This window comes from Lottia gigantea (genome assembly GCF_000327385.1).
Source record: "Lottia gigantea unplaced genomic scaffold LOTGIsca_47, whole genome shotgun sequence".
Classification (NCBI taxonomy): domain Eukaryota; kingdom Metazoa; phylum Mollusca; class Gastropoda; family Lottiidae; genus Lottia; species Lottia gigantea.
The window spans coordinates 614,651-634,174 of NW_008709640.1; the positions used below are offsets into that span (position 1 = coordinate 614,651).

Here is a 19,524-nt window from a genome sequence, read left to right on the forward strand (position 1 = left end):
TTTATGATCCAAATAACATTACGTAGTCATTATCAGAACCATCATTAAAATGAAAATCATGTAAAGTTAGATGGTGCAGAAAAGAACGGAACAGAAAGCCAAATTAATGGATTTTAAATAATTTATACCTTTAGCAGTACAAGTCTAAAAATGGCAGCAACAATTATCATGTAATAAAAAAACAATTTTGCACAAACAGTAGCAATTCTTTTTAGATTACCAAACAGTAATTGTAACCTATATAGTACACGCGACATCTAAAATTCGCCTCGATTGCAATAGCCACCTTTCTGGTATCAAGATGTTTGTACATGAAGTAAATGATTTGATTGGATTGTACTCTAGAGAATACAGCCAATCACAGCTCTTAATAGAAAGTCTGCAAACAATAAGACAAAATGTTTAAGTCTTTCTGTTGAGGGCTCTGATTGGCTGTATTTGCTTGTATACAATTGAATCAAACTGCTGGATTTCGGGGTTAAAGAATAGTGGCTACCGTAGTCAAGGTATCAGATGAAGTTAGTTATAGCTGGAGATAACTGGAGTGGAGATCACTAAAGCTTCAGGCATAGTCTGAAATATACAGTTTCAGTTTGAGCATTGTCTGGAAAACGTGGTCCAAATCCAAAGAGGGTCCAAATCCAAAGAGGGTTCCATTTAATTAAAAGCTGATTTCATTGGAAAAGGTTGAGAATGTAGGCTTACCTTCTTCTCTAATGTCCAGATTCATGACACAATCCTCAATACTGATAGCTCTTTCATGTCCACCACAAATACGATCAGTATTCTTATCATTTTCATCTGTTTTATTCTCCTGTCAAAATACAAACCATAACATTTAGAATGTAGATAAACTTTTCAAATTCAAAGATTACCTTCTTTCAACCATTCATTAAATTCAACTTTTAGCCTGAATTGATTGCTCTATGTATAATGACTTGCTCAGTTCTAAATCTACAACAAATTTCAATACTAAGTAGAAATTTAAGGAGATTGTCTAAAAATTATAAATATATAGCTAAAGTTCTAGAATTCTACGAAGTACATGATTCTTTTGTTTATATAACTACAAAAAGATCATATCTATCATTCAAATGTTTGTTCTTTTAAACTCCTTTTTCAGTTCAAATTTCAAGATGCTAAATTTCTAACTAAGGTATGTTAAGCTAAATGCTTTTGACATAAAACATTTAGCAAAATAATAATTTTGATTTATATACAGTTTTAGATGTTTCTGTTATATCTTTGTATTAATTTCACTTGCACTCCATGATAGGACGGAATAGTTATGCAACACATGTTTAAGGTCAATGAAATCTAACACTCTGCTTTAGATTTACATGTGAGGATATCTGAGATATTGTTTGTTAATCATTGACTTGCATTGCACGAAGGACATGTGATTACTTAATTGGTACAAATTTTAATACCATTTGATGCTATTCGACTGAACAAGAAGTAAAAGGGACAGGTTCACCATTCCTTGAACAATCATATTTCAGTCCCTTCAAATCAATGTTTGTCACGAACAATCTGCATTTGAAAGTTAAAATGACGACTCGTCTTTTCTTGATACTCTACCATATATAGAAAAGGCATATAAAGAAATAGATTGTGAAATTTCTAGTTTGAGGTATTTTTGAAGGAATTATGTGATTTTCGTACATATTTAATACTACTGAAGACGATTTACAAAAAATCAAGACCAAAATCTCATCAATAGATGGCATGTAGTAAAAGATAAATAGAATGATATAAATGTGATCTACATGTTATTCAGATTATACTATAGTTTTTAGAAATCAAGAACAGAACATATGTGTTATTATGTCAAAAAAATTGAGTTCTGGAAACTCAATAATCTATTTCTACTCCAAATTGATCAAATTTGATTAAATTTAAATCAATTTATTGACCTATAAGTACAAAGACTTGAATACATTTTTCCCATTCAAAAGACTGAATAGAGAATTTGCAGCTTATTTTGTATTGAGACACATATAGCAACTTTTGCACTGATTTGAATTTCCCATTCTTGTAGATTCAGAAAAATTTTACCAGATAACCTCATTATCCCAAATAAAGTTTAGCAGAAAGAATTTGACATAGTAACATCCATCTTCACAAGCTATTTCAAACAGTGTTTTGATACCCTGACTGCAATAGTCACCTTTCTGGTATCATGACAGTTTTTATGTCAAGTGATTTGGTTGGATTGTCATTTGCGATTACAGCCAATCAAATTTCTTGACAGAAAGTCTGTAACATGTCCTCCACAAGTCAAGGATATAGATGTAATGTTAAGATACGTAACATCATTATCAGAAGCTACATGTCCTCCACAAGTCAAGGATATAGATGTATGGGAAATGTTTTCCAATTTTTTTTCTTTTGTATTTCAAATTACATCTCACTTTAATATGACATGTGAAATCTTTTACAACAAAGACTAGAACCTTATCTTTTTAATTGAAATATAAATTCCAAGCTGTATGTGGTATTATTACAATCTTGAAATCATGTACAAGGAAATAATATTTCAGATAACTCATAAACACAAAACGGAAGTCAGAATAAAGTAAAATCAGATAGAGAGAGTGCTTCGAGCAATCGTAAAATGAAAGTATTCAGTTCTTAAAGTGATACTACATCTTAGAATGAACATAAAAATTTAAGTTCTCAAGAGTGGTCAAAATGAGTATATATTCATCAGTTAGCTTACCTGGTGTCATAAAGTTACAACATAAACCTTTGTAAAATCTGGAAAATTGGAAAATTATTGAAAAACTCTTTATCTTAATAACATTAAGAGTTTTTCAATAGATGCATATTTATGGATAATTATAAAGCTTTTTGGATTTATCGGATTACATATGGATCCTGTTATGTTAATTATGACACAAGGTATATCTACTGATGAATACATGCTCTTATTTAAAAATTTTAAATTTTATGTTCATTCTAAGGTGTAGTATCACTTTAATCAGCAGTAAAAAAAAAAATTTCATTATCAAAAATGTCATACATTATACCTGAAAATATTTCTAGAATATGCTATTTACATGTTTCTACTTGATCAAACATACTAATTGTTAAGTAACACTAGTTTTGGTATTAGGCTTCATAAAGCCTCCTGTATAAATCTGTACAGTAGTACCTACCAAAATGCATAACAAATTTTATGTAAACCTATTAATTAGTTGTGGCGTTAAAAAATTAACGAAAAGATTTTTCTAGTTAAAAAACACAGACGTAAGTTAATTTTACACATTTCTCTATATTTTTTATTAAATTTTCATAAATTTGAGCAATATCGTTTTTTTTCTTTCAGAACTAAGAAAAATGATAAAGCTTCTTTAATCTTAAAATAGGTTGGCAGACCATATTCATTTAGCATATCACATTTCATTTATAATCTAATTAACCTGTAGTGACATGTATGTTTATCTTGTTGGATGTAATCAAGTCGAACTTTTTTATGGATATACTTAACATATAAATTACTGGAAAAGGACAATTTGTATTCATATACTAATTTCTATATAATAAAAAGTCATGGAAATCTTGTGAAACCTCTTTCTGTGATTTATTATTTATGGTAAAGGCAGATGTTTACATTAAGGTAAACATGCAGTTAAACATTTGTGTAAATATTTCATGAGCAGTTGTTTGTCTAGACACATGTAAGATAGGTAGTACAATCAAACTCTGGAATAAAAAAAACCTATTAACTTTTATTAAAGCATTTATTGGTTAATAAAAAAACATATCAATAACATTATACAGTGTAAAAATGAAATTAAAATGAAATGGGAGTAATTATAATTCCTATTGTAATAAATACATACAATGCCATTGTAGTGTGCACTAAAAAAATATCAATATTAGCCTTCTATCGTTTTATTTCAATAAGTTATAGTTAAAAGCATGTACCACACAAGACATAGTGTCTTTTCCCATTTGCCTGGATGCTTCATTCCATGGCAGCTACTACAAGTATGCCCAATGATAAACTGATTAATAAATATGATACATGTTGTTTACAGTAGGTGATATCTAGTGGTAAACTGATTGAAGATCAGGTTATATAGTGCAGTGGTAAACTGATTGAAGATAGGGTTATATAGTCCAGTGGTAAACTGATTGAAGATCAGGTTATATAGTGCAGTGGTAAACTGATTGAAGATCAGGTTATAGAGTCCAGTGGTAAACTGATTGAAGATTGGGTTATATAGAGTCCAGTGGTAAAAGATCAGGTTATACAGTCCAGTGGTAAACTGATTGAAGATCAGGTTATATAGTCCAGTGGTAAACTGATTAAAGATCAAGTTGTAAACTGACTGAAGATCAGGTTACATAGTCCAGTGGTAAACTGATTGAAGATCAGGTAATATAGTCCAGTGGTAAAAGATCAGGTTATATAGTCCAGTGGTAAACTGATTGAAGATAATGTTATATAGTCCAGTGGTTAATTGATTGAAGATTGGGTTATATAGTCCAGTGGTAAACTGATTGAAGATCGCGTTATATAGTCCAGTGGTAAACTGATTGAAGATCGCGTTATATGGTCCAGTGGTAAACTGATTGAAGATAGGGTTATATAGTCCAGTGGTAAACTGATTGAAGATCAGGTAATATAGAGTCCAGTGGTAAACTGATTGAAGATCAGGTTACATAGTCCAGTGGTATACTGATTGAAGATTTAAAGTATAACGAGTCTAGTGGTAAATTGATTGAAGACTAGGTAATATAAAGCCCAGTGGTAAACTGGTTGAAGGCATGGTTGTTATAGTCCAGTGGTAAAATGATTGAAGACTGATCAATATAGAGTCCGGTGGTAAACTGATTGAAGACTGAGTTTTATGAAGTCTTGTGGTAAACTCATCAAAGACTGGGTTATATTGAGTCTTGTGGTGAACTGTTTGAAGACTAATTTATATAAAGTTGAAGACTTGGTAATGGTATCCAAGTGTAAACCAATTCAACCAATGGAGAAACCAGTTCCAAAAAAAAATTTAAGAAAAAAAATAGACCCCAAAGGCCACAATGGTAATGATGAAGTTATTTCTCAACAGAACTATGGCTATAAACATTAAGTTGATTACTTCAGAACAACTGTTTAAATAGACATTAAAAAATTAATGTCTTATCACCTGTTTTACTTACCAAATTTGATTAACTAACCTAAATATTTCTCATTATTCATTCTGTGATACACATATATCATTCTTGACTAGTAGAACTTGAGAGCAGAACTTGATTTTCAACGAGTGCCACCACTGACAGCATTTGAGAGAATCTGATAAATCTCTGAAATTTGTATTTAAAAGACGGCATTTTCTCCCAGGTATCCTCAGTTGCTGAAGCTTTACTTTACCAAAAGTATCATGCTTAGCTGTTGGAATCTGTGACCACCAAAGTGATTGCAAGTGGTAGTAGTCACTCCTTTTCTTGATTTTGTAATGATTGCATCAGATAGTTAATATCACCAGTCAATCTGAGCTCACCTCAAGGGCAAGTGTCTTTTAACAGCACATATTTTGACACATGAGACACTATACAATTCACATATATTTCAAATACATATATATATATAATAAACTCAATAAAGAAGAATTCAATAAATATGTTTAATATGACAATTATATGCTAGATAAGGCCTGTTCCATGTAATTTAATGCTCAGTTATTCCATACTTTATCTTAACACTTAAATCTTATGAAAGCAATGACAGTATTATTTTTGTCTTCTTGACTCTAGTCACATCTGGAAGTTATAATTGCTACTGACAACCACATACTGTTTTTTGTGATTAATTTGGTTAATCCACACAGGAAATGTTAAGAGAAATTTAGTTTGGCAATGTTACAAGACACATTAAATGATTGGATATGATTTTTTTTTGTTAAGGACAATCAATCATCCAAACATTTAACTAAAGCTAAACCATGTATTTTAAAATATGATCAATTTTCTTTTATGGAAGATGAAATGAATGGAGTTTTACATCCTACTTTTCTGCACCATGTGGGTAATGAAGACGGGCAACACCATGCAGGGTGCAATGATGGAAATTTAGCCAAGACAGAAGCATTAACCTGCTCTTTTTCGATGTGCAACTTTCAAGAGATCTTTAACATGAACAGCCTGTAGCACACAGGGACATGGTTTTTTGACCTATCAATGAATAGTAAGTTTTCCATTTATCCATTGGTATATCACTGTACAGGCTTAAGCAAGCACCTTAAGTAGGCGGCCAATGTCAAGCATTTAATTAAAGTATTTAATTTCAAAGGTTCTATTAACGGTCCATTCTGATCTAAATCTGTCTGTGACCACAAGGGAATCAGTGCTATTGTAAGGGTTAGAAATAGCACAAAATAATGTCTAACAAACCATGAACACTAATTTGGTCACTTTGAACTTATTTGAGTTGAATTACAAACTACGTCATAAAATTCATTCATCAGAGTACTATTCTATGTGTGGCTATTTTTGTCAATTTGTGCTAAAATAGAATCTTCTAGTAATCTATTTTCAGCTCCATTCAGATGCCTAGCTCCATTCATTCAATTGAATAATTGTGCGTTAATTTTGTTAACTAAATTGAATAGTGCTGAGTAAGCAGAGATATCAAGAAACCACATCATTTAAGAAAAGAAGACCAATCATAGACATTAAGTGCTGAAAGCATGTTTGTGCTATTCACTATTGTTTCTTAATTGATTGGTTTGAGATGAGCTTTGTGAACCTGACCAAGGCTGCAAGCTATCTTAAGCCATCTAATTATTGTTTGGGATAAAACTTTCCAATTGAAAGATAATTGGTAATTAGAGGATAGAATTGAATTGATTGAATTAACTGGTATTGACTGATTGCCTTTTGTTCATGAGTTAATATTGAATGTGGAATACTGTGACAGTATTTGCATTCGGAAACATATTTCCTTCGGATATTGAACTTGTCAATCATTCTGAAATGTCTGAAAAAGTTGCCAAATCAACCGTGTATGTACATTATTGCATTTGTATTTTCACTGTCAAATTGCCACAATGACTTAAACAGTATAAACAGTATACAAAACAACAAGCCTCTAGTCATTCGGAAGCTCTGAAGCCCTGTGTGCTAAAGGATGTGCGCATTAAAGTTTCCTCGACAGTTGGAAATCGAAAAAGAGCAGGCTAATGCAGGTGTCATGACAAAATTTCCCTCACTGCACCCAGCATGGCATTGCCCGTCTTCATTAGCCCACATGATGCAGAAAAGTAGGATGTAAAACTCCATTCATTTCATTTTTATTTTCTTTACAAGTCTTAGGTTCCATAGATAAAGTCAGGCACTTGATGTCTTAAAGTTTCAAAGAGTTGAACTAACTGCTACTGGCATACATTTGTACACGTCAGGAAAAAAAATCTGGAGATTGGGTGAAAGGATGGGAGATTTGTTCAAAGTGCGTAAATTCGTGAATTTTAATCTCCAAATTGCTGTAGCCTACAGCTTACAATTGTTGTTTTACCAACTTAATTTAAGCAAATCTATCCTTTACATTGAAATATTTCCACTGTCTCTCAGTTCTATAAACCAGATACGCAAACTTGCGTTTATTTTTCAATAAACTATAGTCTGTCACATGACAATATGACGTATCATTAATACATCAAAGCAAATCAATGACAAGATCTAAGAATTGTGGAAAAAAAATATGTTATAAATATATAATAATGTCTAACTTTAGATATAAGAATTAAAAGTTTGTATGAAAACCATTAATGGTGTGTAAACGCTATCGATCACGCCGCAAACAAACATAAATGACTTCATCATTTATTCAGTTAGTAACATAAATAAAAATAAACTACCTTGTATGAGAACAGTCTAAGATGAGAGACTAAAATCGTCTTACTACTATCACATACTACATATATTAACACATTGAAATTAAATTTAATTGCAGACAAACAAAATTCTTTTCAAAAGTGTTACAGATATCTGGAATTTATATCAGCTGGTACCCCATACAACTATATCCATTTAGCCATCCACAAGATCTTATTGAATTTTATTGCAGACTAATTTGGAGTTCTCTAGAATTTCTTTTTGAAAGTGTTATGGAGAGCTGAAATTCATATCAGACACCTATATCCTTTTAGCCAACCATAAGATCATTTAATTGCAGACTTACTAAATGTTTGGAATTTCTTCTTGAAGGTGTTATGAACAGCTGTAATTTATATCAGACACCTATATCCTTTTAGCCAACCATAAGATCATTTAATTGCAGACTTACTAAATGTCAATCAATATCGTCAATTACTGAAACCACTTACTTCTACTTTAAAGATGTTGTTTATTAATTTATTCATATACAAAGTAAACTAGCCAACAAGAAGACATTACAGCCAATAGAAATACATGACTTTAGGGCTTCCGTAATGAAGTGATAATTGAAGTCAACACTGAATAATTTTTACTCTGAAAAACAAAATTAACAGGCCAATAATCTCCTTAAAGGCTAACTTTTGTCACAAAAACACACTAGTAGCTTAAATCTAGATACAATATGTTCTAGGCCTGCAGACATCAGATTATTAATATGGACTATAAAAACCTCACTGGATAAAGCAGGCTTACTACTTTCAATTTATACTGTGAAACTTGATGGTATAAATTGTAAAATTACATCATTGTTTGTGGTTATTAGCTTTGTTAAATCTAGCTGATCAAAAATCATTTAAATTAGACCATCAGTTGAGTTCATGTACCAGTAAGGTCCATAGTGTATTACTGTATCATGCGAGTCCCATTGATTCACGGTTTTGCGGTGATTACAACCGTGAGGGCATTTTTAACTCATTTGCTCAATTCATAACTTAACTGGAAATAAGAGCTGAAAAGAAATACATATTGTCAGAAATGAATATTTTTTTAGCCAATTAAGGAACTTGTCTATTATCAAGCATTGATAATCAATATAGGATATATTGTTTATAACATGCTTCCCCATCCACAAAATATATCGTCAATTATACAAACTTTCAGCCATATCACTATAACAAATCCACAATTTCTACATATCTAAAACATACTGACCTTAAACTGGCAATAGTATAGAATCCAGGCAAATAATTTCCTCACCCAATGCTGGAATGAACTTTTACCAACAATTACCAAAGTAATCTACGATGCAAACCTCTTCCGTTGTGCTTGACTGAATGATATTTAATGTTTTAAAAATCAAAGCTGACTATTGCTCTGGTTAATTTGAATTTGACTAAATGAACCATATGAATAGTCAGGTAATTTAATATAGAAGAGAATAACAGAATATAACAGTTACAAAGTTATAAATTAATATATATTTAAACTAATAATGTTAATTTTCATCCCATTGAAACGTGATATGTATCGTATCGTATCTTGACCCTTGTATCATGATACTTATTGTGGCATTATTGGCCATACACAGCATAAATGTGGACTCTCTTAAAGTAATGTTGACAAACACAATCTGGAAATGGCATCAACAATTCCACAATTCAACACTGAATCAATTACAGAATCTGGCTTTAAAATGATTCTTAGAAATTGTTACAAATGTAAAAATTCTGATAAAACACTTTTCTACCAAGTTATCAAAATGATAGATCTTCCACAGAAAAAACACATTAAAAACTCTTATATATAAATGTATTATTTGGTGATAATTGAGTAACTTAATGTCCAGATAAGATAAAAAATGTTTTGAAACTGACTTTACTGAACTCCATTATTCTTGGATATTTGTCATTGGTCTAAACCCATTTTTCTTATTGTGAAATAAATATAACAATTTTCAATAATATTTCAAATTTGATAGAAAATAGTTTTTAAGAAATTGTAAAGAGGTTTTTGAAATTTTGTATCAATTTTCACCTTTCCAATTTTCATTTAGACGTCTTTAGTTCCTGTATTTCCATTAAAGTTTTATGACATCATTAATAGCGAAGTTCTTATGTGATGTAGCATATATTGCAATGAGTGACGTCATCAAATGCTTAGTTTAAGTAGAATTGCAGGAACCACAGATGTCAGAATGAAAATTGGAATTGTGCCTTAGTCTAAGTGGAATTGCAGGAACCACAGATGTCGGAATGAAAATTGAAATTGTGCAAATTGATGCTATCAGTGTCCCCAATACACATACAAAATTTATAAACCCTCTTTACAATCCCTTTAAGAAGAGTTATATAAGATGTTTGTTTACCAGTAGTATAAGTATCAATGTTGCTAAGAATTAATGAAAAATAAACAAAAACTACCAAGGGATAAAATCGTTCATGGTAAAGTAAATTTCATAATGAATTCAGTTCAATAATCTTTTAATTTGATTAGTTTCCGTTCTTTTGCTTTGAAGAAAAATTGGAGTAATGAAATATAAAGTTTAATAACCATGTAGAATATAATGTATAATTAATACAGATAATAGTTAGTATAATAGTTAAGAGCACTGAACTGAAGCAGAATAATGATCAATGACTATACAAAGCTTTACCAACTCGATGTTTGACTAACTTTCTACTATTGGCAACACTTTGCTCCTGAAGTTCTTCAATGATTCTTAGCTAATACTTGACTGAGTGTGTGTGTATATATATCTAGTATGACTTGGAAATAAACACACAAACATTCAACTATCATCTAACTAACACCGAAGTTTCTGGTTTGATTTTTAAAGGATTTTAATTCAGCAAACAAAAATCATTTGGAAAGTAAAATGTGAACATATTGAATTGTGCGTCTATGTTTTGTGGATCAAAATAACTTATAGTGGAATTTCTTCATTTAAATTTAAATATGGAATTATTGTAAAATCAGGTAAGAGCTATCACATTAAGTTTAATTAAACTTTTTGAATTAAAAAAAGGGGGTTGTAAATGAAATTTTCATTATATAAAACTTTGTGAATTAAAATTTCTAAAATATGCCATTTACTTGATCAATCAGAATTCGTTTCAGAAGCTGTTAATTAAGCAGCGTGGAAACCTTTCAAAATGTGTTGGAGAAATATTTCTCTAAACTTTTGATTAATTCATACGTTAGTTTTCTAACAAAACTTACACACTTTTTCTTAAATGGTTAATTCTATTATTAAGGGCAAGATACTTTTAAAGGAATGCTACCTCTTAGAATGGACATAAAACTTAAAGTCTCAAACTTGGTCAACAAGTGTATACATTCATCAATTGGACTTACCTGGTGCCATGAATTAAGAATCTCTATATGACATGTCTATTGAACTAAAAATTATTGAAGTTTCTAAACGATTCTAATCTTAATGGATTATTACTTAGTTTTTAGGATTTACTGGATTATAGAGGGATTCTGTTGTATAGTTATGACAACAGGTAGGTCCACTAATGAATAAAGACATATTTTAACCAAGTTTAAAAATTTCAAACTTTTGATTATCCTCGGAGGTAGTATACCTTTAATTACAACCTTCATAAAAGCTAAAGGAAACATTTCTCTTGAATTTGGTCTTTAGTTTTATTTATTAATTTGAGCACAAAGCTTTCCGAATCTAATTATGAACATGTGAAAAGTTGATGTTTCCATTTCCAAACTAAACTAAATAGGTTTGAATAATTTGTTAATAAGTTACTTTACTACCTTATTAATAATTTCATTATTAGAATTAGAATTAATTTATGGTTGTCACTGAAGTAAATAAGATAAATAGTCACAAAGCCATGTTACTATTTAAGAGGTTTTGACTAATTTTGAAAAGGTTGAACTTTCCAAAAGTGTAAAACCTCTTTAATCTGTTCAGTTTCTGAGTAAGTTTGTATTCTATCAAATAAACAAAGTTTGCTTAGTTTAAATACTATGACATCACCAAAGCTTATTCCAATTTAGGTTTTAGACCTCAACATCACCAATTGAATTACAATTTTTTTTTTTATTACATCACCAAAGCTTATTCCAATTTTGCTTACATTACATGACATCAACAAAGCTCATTATACTTACTTACATTTTAGTATATCAACAAAGCTAATTCTAATTTAGCTCAAATTACAATTACATCGGATCACCAAGGCTAATTCCAATTTTGATTATATAACATGACATCAACAAAGCTAATTCCAATTTAGCTTATATTATATGACATCAACAAAGCTAATTTTAGTTTTGATTAAATTACATGACATCAACAAAGCTAATTCTAGTTTTGATTATATTACATGACATCAACAAAGCTAATTCTAGTCTTGATTATATTCCAAGACATTGCCAAGGCTAATTCCAATTTAGCTTATATTACATGACATCACCAAGGCTAATTAAAGTTTAGCTTATATTTCATGACATCAACAAAACCATCTCTAGTTTAACAAAGGTTAATTCTAATTAAGTTTATATACACAAAAATTAATAATCAATTCTGATATAAATTCAATGACAAAACAGAAGCTAACAACTGCATGTGAGTAAAATAGTTCAGTCACATATTAAAAAGGGCTTGAAAAACAAATTCCAATTTTTTTTATATATAAATAATGACTTTTATATGGTCAAATCAGCTAAGAGAAAGTAAAAAGGATTCAATTTCACTATAACTTAATGATATTGAAAGAGATTGTAAAGAGGTGTTCTAACCATTTAATGTACATTGGGGACACTGATAGCATCAATTTACCCCATTCAAATTATCATTCAGACTTCTGTGGTTTCCACGTAGAGTAGGTGTTTAAAAACGCCAAATCTGCATATATTACATATTAAGGCCCTTAGTGATAGTGATGACACAGGGCACTTTGTTTTAGTGTAATTGCAGGAACCACAAGACTCAAGACTTCTGACAGAAGATTTGAAAGAAGCACATCAAAGTTAACAGTGTCCCTGATACACGAATCAGATTTAGAAAACCTCTTTAAAATCTCTTTAAGACCATCTTAACATTCAACTGTTAAATTTTCTCATAAACTAAATAAAATATCTTGTTTATAACTCGAGATGTCAAATCATTAACTGCTCAAATGGAATGTCGATTAAAGTTGAACAACATGATGCGTTCAATACTGTATACAAGAAAAGTGGAAAGATTATGATATCAAATGTACATTAAGAAACTTCTTTAGGGACTGTCTGAAAAAGTCCATATTATTTGGCATTGTTTTTCATCATAAACCAACACGTACTATATATTAGGTAATAAATATTTCAACTACACTTGCCATTTTTTTTATAGATTTGAAAGGGACATGTTCACCACCTGTTCAACAAATGGTTTTCCCTTTAAATCAGCATAATATTTCCTTAAATGGTCCTCGCTAACCTGTTACTGACTGTTGGCCTATTTTAGTCTCAGAAACAGGAATCTTTTTTTGAGCAAAGCAAAAATCCATGTATATTGATTGTCTGCGTTTGAAAGTTAAAATGAAGACAAATACATGTCCCATATTTTTTAAGATGAAAATGGGACTAAAGGAAGTAACCAAGCACATGATTACAATGTCTAGCATTCTAATTAAAATTAAAAATTTTCTAATATTTTTGGTCTGCATTGTAATATACCCAGCCATACTTTAATTAGGTTATTTTTAATCAATTAAAGTGTGTCATATAGAACCTGTTGCAAGGTAACATGAATTGTGAAATAATGAAACCAAAGGTAAATCAATATCACAGCCTCTTTTGAAATCGTTACCCCACAACTCATCAGTTGTCCTGAAACAAGTTCTACTTGACACACTTTGATTGGTTAAAAATAAATTCATAAGAATAGGACTGCCTTAAAATTAATCAGTCTGAAGAGTTCAACCGTGAACGAAAAAACTACTTGTCACTGATAACTAGGGACGACTCGCATAGCCAATCTTTATCTCATATAAAAAAAATCTTTGTTAGATTCAATGGATTTTAGTAGATTGTCATTTCTGGTTACTAACAATTAAAAGTGGTAGTAGCTGCAGTTATATCAGTAATGGCATTGAATGGTCTATTTAATGTTGGAATAAGTATATGAAAAACTGATTTCTTGAGAATGATTGTGTATTTCATGAAGATTTTGGGTCCTTTCCTTTAGTTTAAATTGATTTTATATCCTTCAAATTTTGTTAAATGTTTTGACAGCCCTTCAAACAGGTCGTGAAATTGGATATTTCAAACATAAGATTAAAAAAAGATAAATGGGTCAATCTCCATTAAACTTAACATATCAGAAGACAATTATTATGCGAATAATCTAATGTTTTGTATTTTTGCATTTTTGTTTATTAATTTAGTGGTAACCATGGAAATGTAAATAATTCAAGAGAAAACGGAAACAATTTTCCAGGGACCAGAATAATTTAAAAAATCTAAAAGATAAACCTTATTTTCTTCCTTATGGAATAAGTTTTCTAATAAGACCAAGATTGTTGACTTCACATAATAAACCACTAAATAACTGTACGTCAACTAGGGCAGATCTTCCTACTCAATTGAACTTTCAGCTAAAACTAACCAGATACATAAATTCTTGTGTTTATTTCCCTTCTTCATTGTATAAATATAAAGTAATAAAAATTATTTGCATTCTGGACCCGAGAGTAATTAATTAATTATTCTTTGAGTTGAGCAACAGTTTTAAAAACCTACAAATTTTACCGTCTCATTTTATTATCATCGAGCCATAAACAGTGTCACATGACCTCGCGTAATTTCCTTTGTTCACAAATACTGAGTGCAATTTTTTTTTTTTTTTTTTTTTTTTCATTCGGTATTCCATTCTGTGGCATTTTGTTTCGTTAATTATTGCTTTCTAATTCTACACTAATAAAGTTCAGCGAAAACTGTGTCCCGACGAACGAATTGCTAAGCTTTTGTTTGAGTCCAATTCCCTTGACTGTTTAGACTCTCGCCACCTGGAATGTCTTTCCGTTTCTATAAATATCTGTTACTAAATCGCTAATAACTCGGGTACCAAAAATAGCAGGTTCGACAGGACTGCTCACGACATGATTTTTTCTCAAACGCTAGCCCAGGCAACGCCCTTTATGCCTACGAACATTTTTTACTCTCAGATATGCTCTTATCAGGATTATTGTTATGAAGATCTTTATGAAAACTTTGAAGTTGTTCAATTGGATGCCCTGTCTTATGAGTAGTTTGATCAAAAAAAGAAAATTCCATTGTATTAACACAGTATAAAATAAAGTGTTTATAAACAATCTTCATCATTTATAATTTAATTCTTATTTATCTACTCATTTACTTAACATGAAGACATCATTTAGTTTTGCTTATTGTATGACTCAATTATATAACAAACATTATGTAAATTGTTATTATATTCTGATTGAATTTGAGCCAAATCTGTTGATGCAAATTTTTTTTATACAAGAAAATTATAAGTTCTTTAATGCCACTGTAACATATCTTGAAAAAATGACCACTTTTTTTTTTACATTTTTAAATCAAATACTAAAATGTTTCATTATATGTTTAATTATTCATTAAGTATTTCCAGGACAGATTATAAGCAACAAAGTCACTTACAGTAAATGTCTGAATATTTATGATTTAAGTATCACGAAATCTTACCATTCTGGTAATCATTTGTGACATTAATAGCTCAGTTAACACTTTAAATTCCAAATATATCACATAGATTGGATAATTTCAGAAATAGATAAAATAACATGGTTTACTATACAGTTGGGAGGCAGGGATGCTTGTACAATTTGACTGAAAAGACAACATGTTCAACTGCCAAAAACTCACTCTTACAAAAATTTAGTCTAAATCAAAATTCTGACAGAAACAGGTTTAAAACAGAAAAAACCTTACTTGGACTTAGCTTAACTGTGTTTTCTTTTCAAATAAGAAAACTTCAGGGAATGCCTGATTAAAATTTTACATATTTCTTTACAAAAAAAATAAATGAAAAAAAATTGCTTATATACAGTTTGGCCATCTGCACTGCTTTCTGAAACCTACGCTTTGAACTCAGGAAAAAAAAAGCAGACTGCATAATCATTGAATCCAATTATATGTTAAAATATCAGAAGAAAAAGATGATTAATTTTAGTCTGATTCAATTTTATTTCAAATGTCAGTGAAATTCCAAATCTTGAAGTACAGCAGTTGAAATGGCTCTCAATCCTCCCTATAGTGCTGTAAATTTACAGTTTAAATTCATTGAAAATTTCTCTTGCAAACCTTTGTTGTAAATCTCCAGAGTTAAACTTCTTTGAAGTTAAACCTTTGTTGTAAATCTCCAGAGTTATACTTCATTGAAGTTAAACCTTTGTTGTAAATCTCTTCAGTTTAAAATAATTGAAGATAGCTTGCGTTGCAAGGTAACATACGCCCACTGGCAGCTGTCAAAAATAATAAAACAGTCTTTAGTGACTAGAGTACGAATTTTCTCATATTGAAGAAATTTTTTATGCTGAATAATTCCACAAAATTTTTTAAAATCAATATCAATAACCCAAATACAACAAACAATTAAATCACACAGCTCTAATCAAGGGCAAAAAACAACTTTTGACGTGTGTTTACAAAGTCAAGGGCAATAACATGAACTTGTCCGAGATCTTATCAAGTCCAATGATCACACCAAGTTTGATCAGAATCGGTTGAAAACTGTAGCTTCAATCCTGCTCACGAACTATTTTTAACAAATTTTGATGTGTTTTTACAAAGTCAAGGGCAATAACTCAAAAACCGTTCATCAAAAATATTTCTTGTTAGAGCTTGTCCGAGATCTTATCAATTCCAATGATCACACCAAGTTTCATCAGAATCGGTGAAAACTGTAGCGTCAATCCTGCTCATGAACTATTTTTAACAAATTTTGATGTGTTTTTACAAAGTCAAGGGCAATAACTCAAAAACAGTTCATTGGAAATACGTCAAATCAGAACTTGTCCGAGATCTTATCAATTCCAATGATCACACCAAGTTTCATCAGAATCGGTTGAAAACTGTAGCGTCAATCCTGCTCACAAACTATTTTTAACAAATTTCAACACGTTTTAACAAAGTCAAGGGCAGTAACTCAAAAACCGTTCATCAGAAATGCGTCAAGTTAGAACTTGTACGAGATCTCATCTATTCCAATGATCACATCAAGTTTGATCAGAATCGGTTGGAAACTGTAGCTTCAATCCTTCTCACGAACTATTTTTAACAAATTTTGATGTGTTTTTACAAAGTCAAGGGCAATAACTCAAAAACCGTTCATTGAAATTGCGTCAAATTAGAATTTGTCCGAGATCTTATCAATTCCAATGATCACACCAAGTTTCATCAGAATCTGTTGAAAACTGTAGCGTCAATCCTGCTCACAAACTACTTTTAACAAATTTCAACATGTTTTAACAAAGTCAAGGGCAATAACTCAAAAACCGTTCATCAGAAATGCGCCAAGTTAGAACTTGTCCGAGATCTTATCAATTCCAATGATCACACCAAGTTTGATCAGAATCGGTTGAAAACTGTAGCTTCAATCCTGCTCACGAACAGTTTTTAACAAATTTGATGGCGTTCTAAGTCAAGGGCAATATCTCAAAAACCGTTCATAGAAAATATGTCAAATTTCGAACTTGACCGCGATCTTATCAATCTAAAGCATCCCACCAAGTTTTATCAAAATCAGATAAAAACTGTAGTCTCTATAGTGCTCACAAGAAATGTTGACGGACGGACCGACGGAGAGGGGCGACGACAATATACGACCACATATTCATGTGGGCGTATAAAAATTACTCTTTTATTGAAGATCTCATGAGTTAAACTTCATTGAAAATTTCTCTTATGAACTTTTGTTATAAATCTCCTCTCCGGTTTAACTTCTTAGAATATTACTCTTTTTGTTGTAAATCATCTCAATTAAACATCATTGAATATTGCTCTTTTAGACCTTTGTCTTATAAGCAATTATCTTAGTAATTGTTGATTGCTTCAGGAAATTGGCTAAGTCAAAGTTATGTTTGTAATCTTCAGATTGCGTGCTTAATCATTTCTCATGGTAATACCTCTTCATTAGTAACCAAGCGTCTGAAAGTTCTCAGAATTAAGTCTGAAAACTGAGAGCAAATATCTGGCTGGTAGTAGGCATTTAAATAATTTCAAATGGATCTACAAAATACTATGTTAAATTTTGCATTTATTAAATGTGGTCAAATTATAACAATAATGATGTTATATATTAATAATTGTATTTCAATAGACCTGAATTCTACGCAAAGTTGCCAAAACGTTTGGGACCACTTGACTCATGACTTTCAATGAGATTAGGCTTTATACCTTGCTAGGAACATGTTTCACAATTTGATTTCAGGATTGTACCGTACCCACAATTATAATAAACCAATAGGGTTAAGTCCTTTAAAACAATCAGCTACATAAATGTAATAAAGAAGAAATGTGCAAGAGTATAGCAAAATTGAATAGCTTTCCAGAAATGTTTTGCATTAAAAAAAGGAAAACTCATAAAATTCTCCATGTCTAATAATATATGTGATTTTTCTTTTCTCAATAATTTACTTAGTTTGGAATTTCCAAGTCTCATATATGAATAAAATCTGAAATTATTAATAAAAACCCTGATTTAGCGCCACTAGAGATTACCTTCCATTCAACAAAGTTGTATCAATTAAGGAAATAACAGAAACAGCTTTATTTTGAACTCTTCTGAAACTTATTGCACTCAAGGAACACCAACAGAAGTATAAAATGTCCCATTTAATAGTCAACAAACAACCACAGTTGGCAAAATGGAACCAACACTTATGGTCAAAATAGCACCAACTTGTGGTCAAACTGGACTCAATGGACGCAACAATTATGGTCAAAATCAAACCACTAATTATGGTCAAAATGGACTCAATGGATCCCAAACAATTATGGTCAAAATGGAACCAATTTGTGGTCAAAATGGACCCAACAATTATGGTCAAAATCAAACCACTAATTATGGTCAAAATCAAACCACTAATTATGGTCAAACAATTATGGTACAAAATGGAACCAAGTTATGGGTAAAATGGAACCAATTTGTGGTCAAAATTTTCCCGTAAGAAACATAAAAGACAGATCTTAATATCATTTAGAACAAATAGTTTAAGTCTCCTGATCTTGAACAGGTTATCCTGATCTGAAATTCATATAAAAACCAAGAATAAAGGTTGTATATCACATAAACCTCGATCTAATCTAAATCTCTGCTGGTAGTGATCTATTAAACATACAAATCTACATAAAGAACAATTTGATTAGCTGGCATTACTTGGTAATGAAATGACAATCAATTGTTGATCTAAACTAGTACAACTTGACATTACATAAAACGTGATGAAATTGTGTGATTGGAAAATTCTTTAAGAAGGAAAATTATCACTTAAGAGGAAAACTAGCAAAAAGTAATATTTCATCAGAAATTCATGCAAATTGAACTGAAAACTGTAGTCTCCTTCATAATCACATGCAATGTGAACAGAAGAACAAACGTTATGTCCATGATGAATAAGAGCAACAACATAAATGTTCAAC

The 19,524-nt window shown here is 30.7% G+C and overlaps 1 protein-coding gene across 1 annotated transcript in view; it reads right to left on the reverse strand.

Moving 5' to 3' along the window:
* Nucleotides 1-19,524, reverse strand: part of LOTGIDRAFT_124753 (hypothetical protein) — a gene marked incomplete at both ends in the record, with an annotated part of 68,219 nt that overhangs the window by 34,416 nt on the left and 14,279 nt on the right. Inside the window, one exon of the mRNA XM_009061286.1 lies at nt 706-814. Within this exon, the coding sequence (XP_009059534.1) occupies nt 706-814 (109 nt within the window). The remainder of the gene's footprint in view (nt 1-705; nt 815-19,524) is intronic.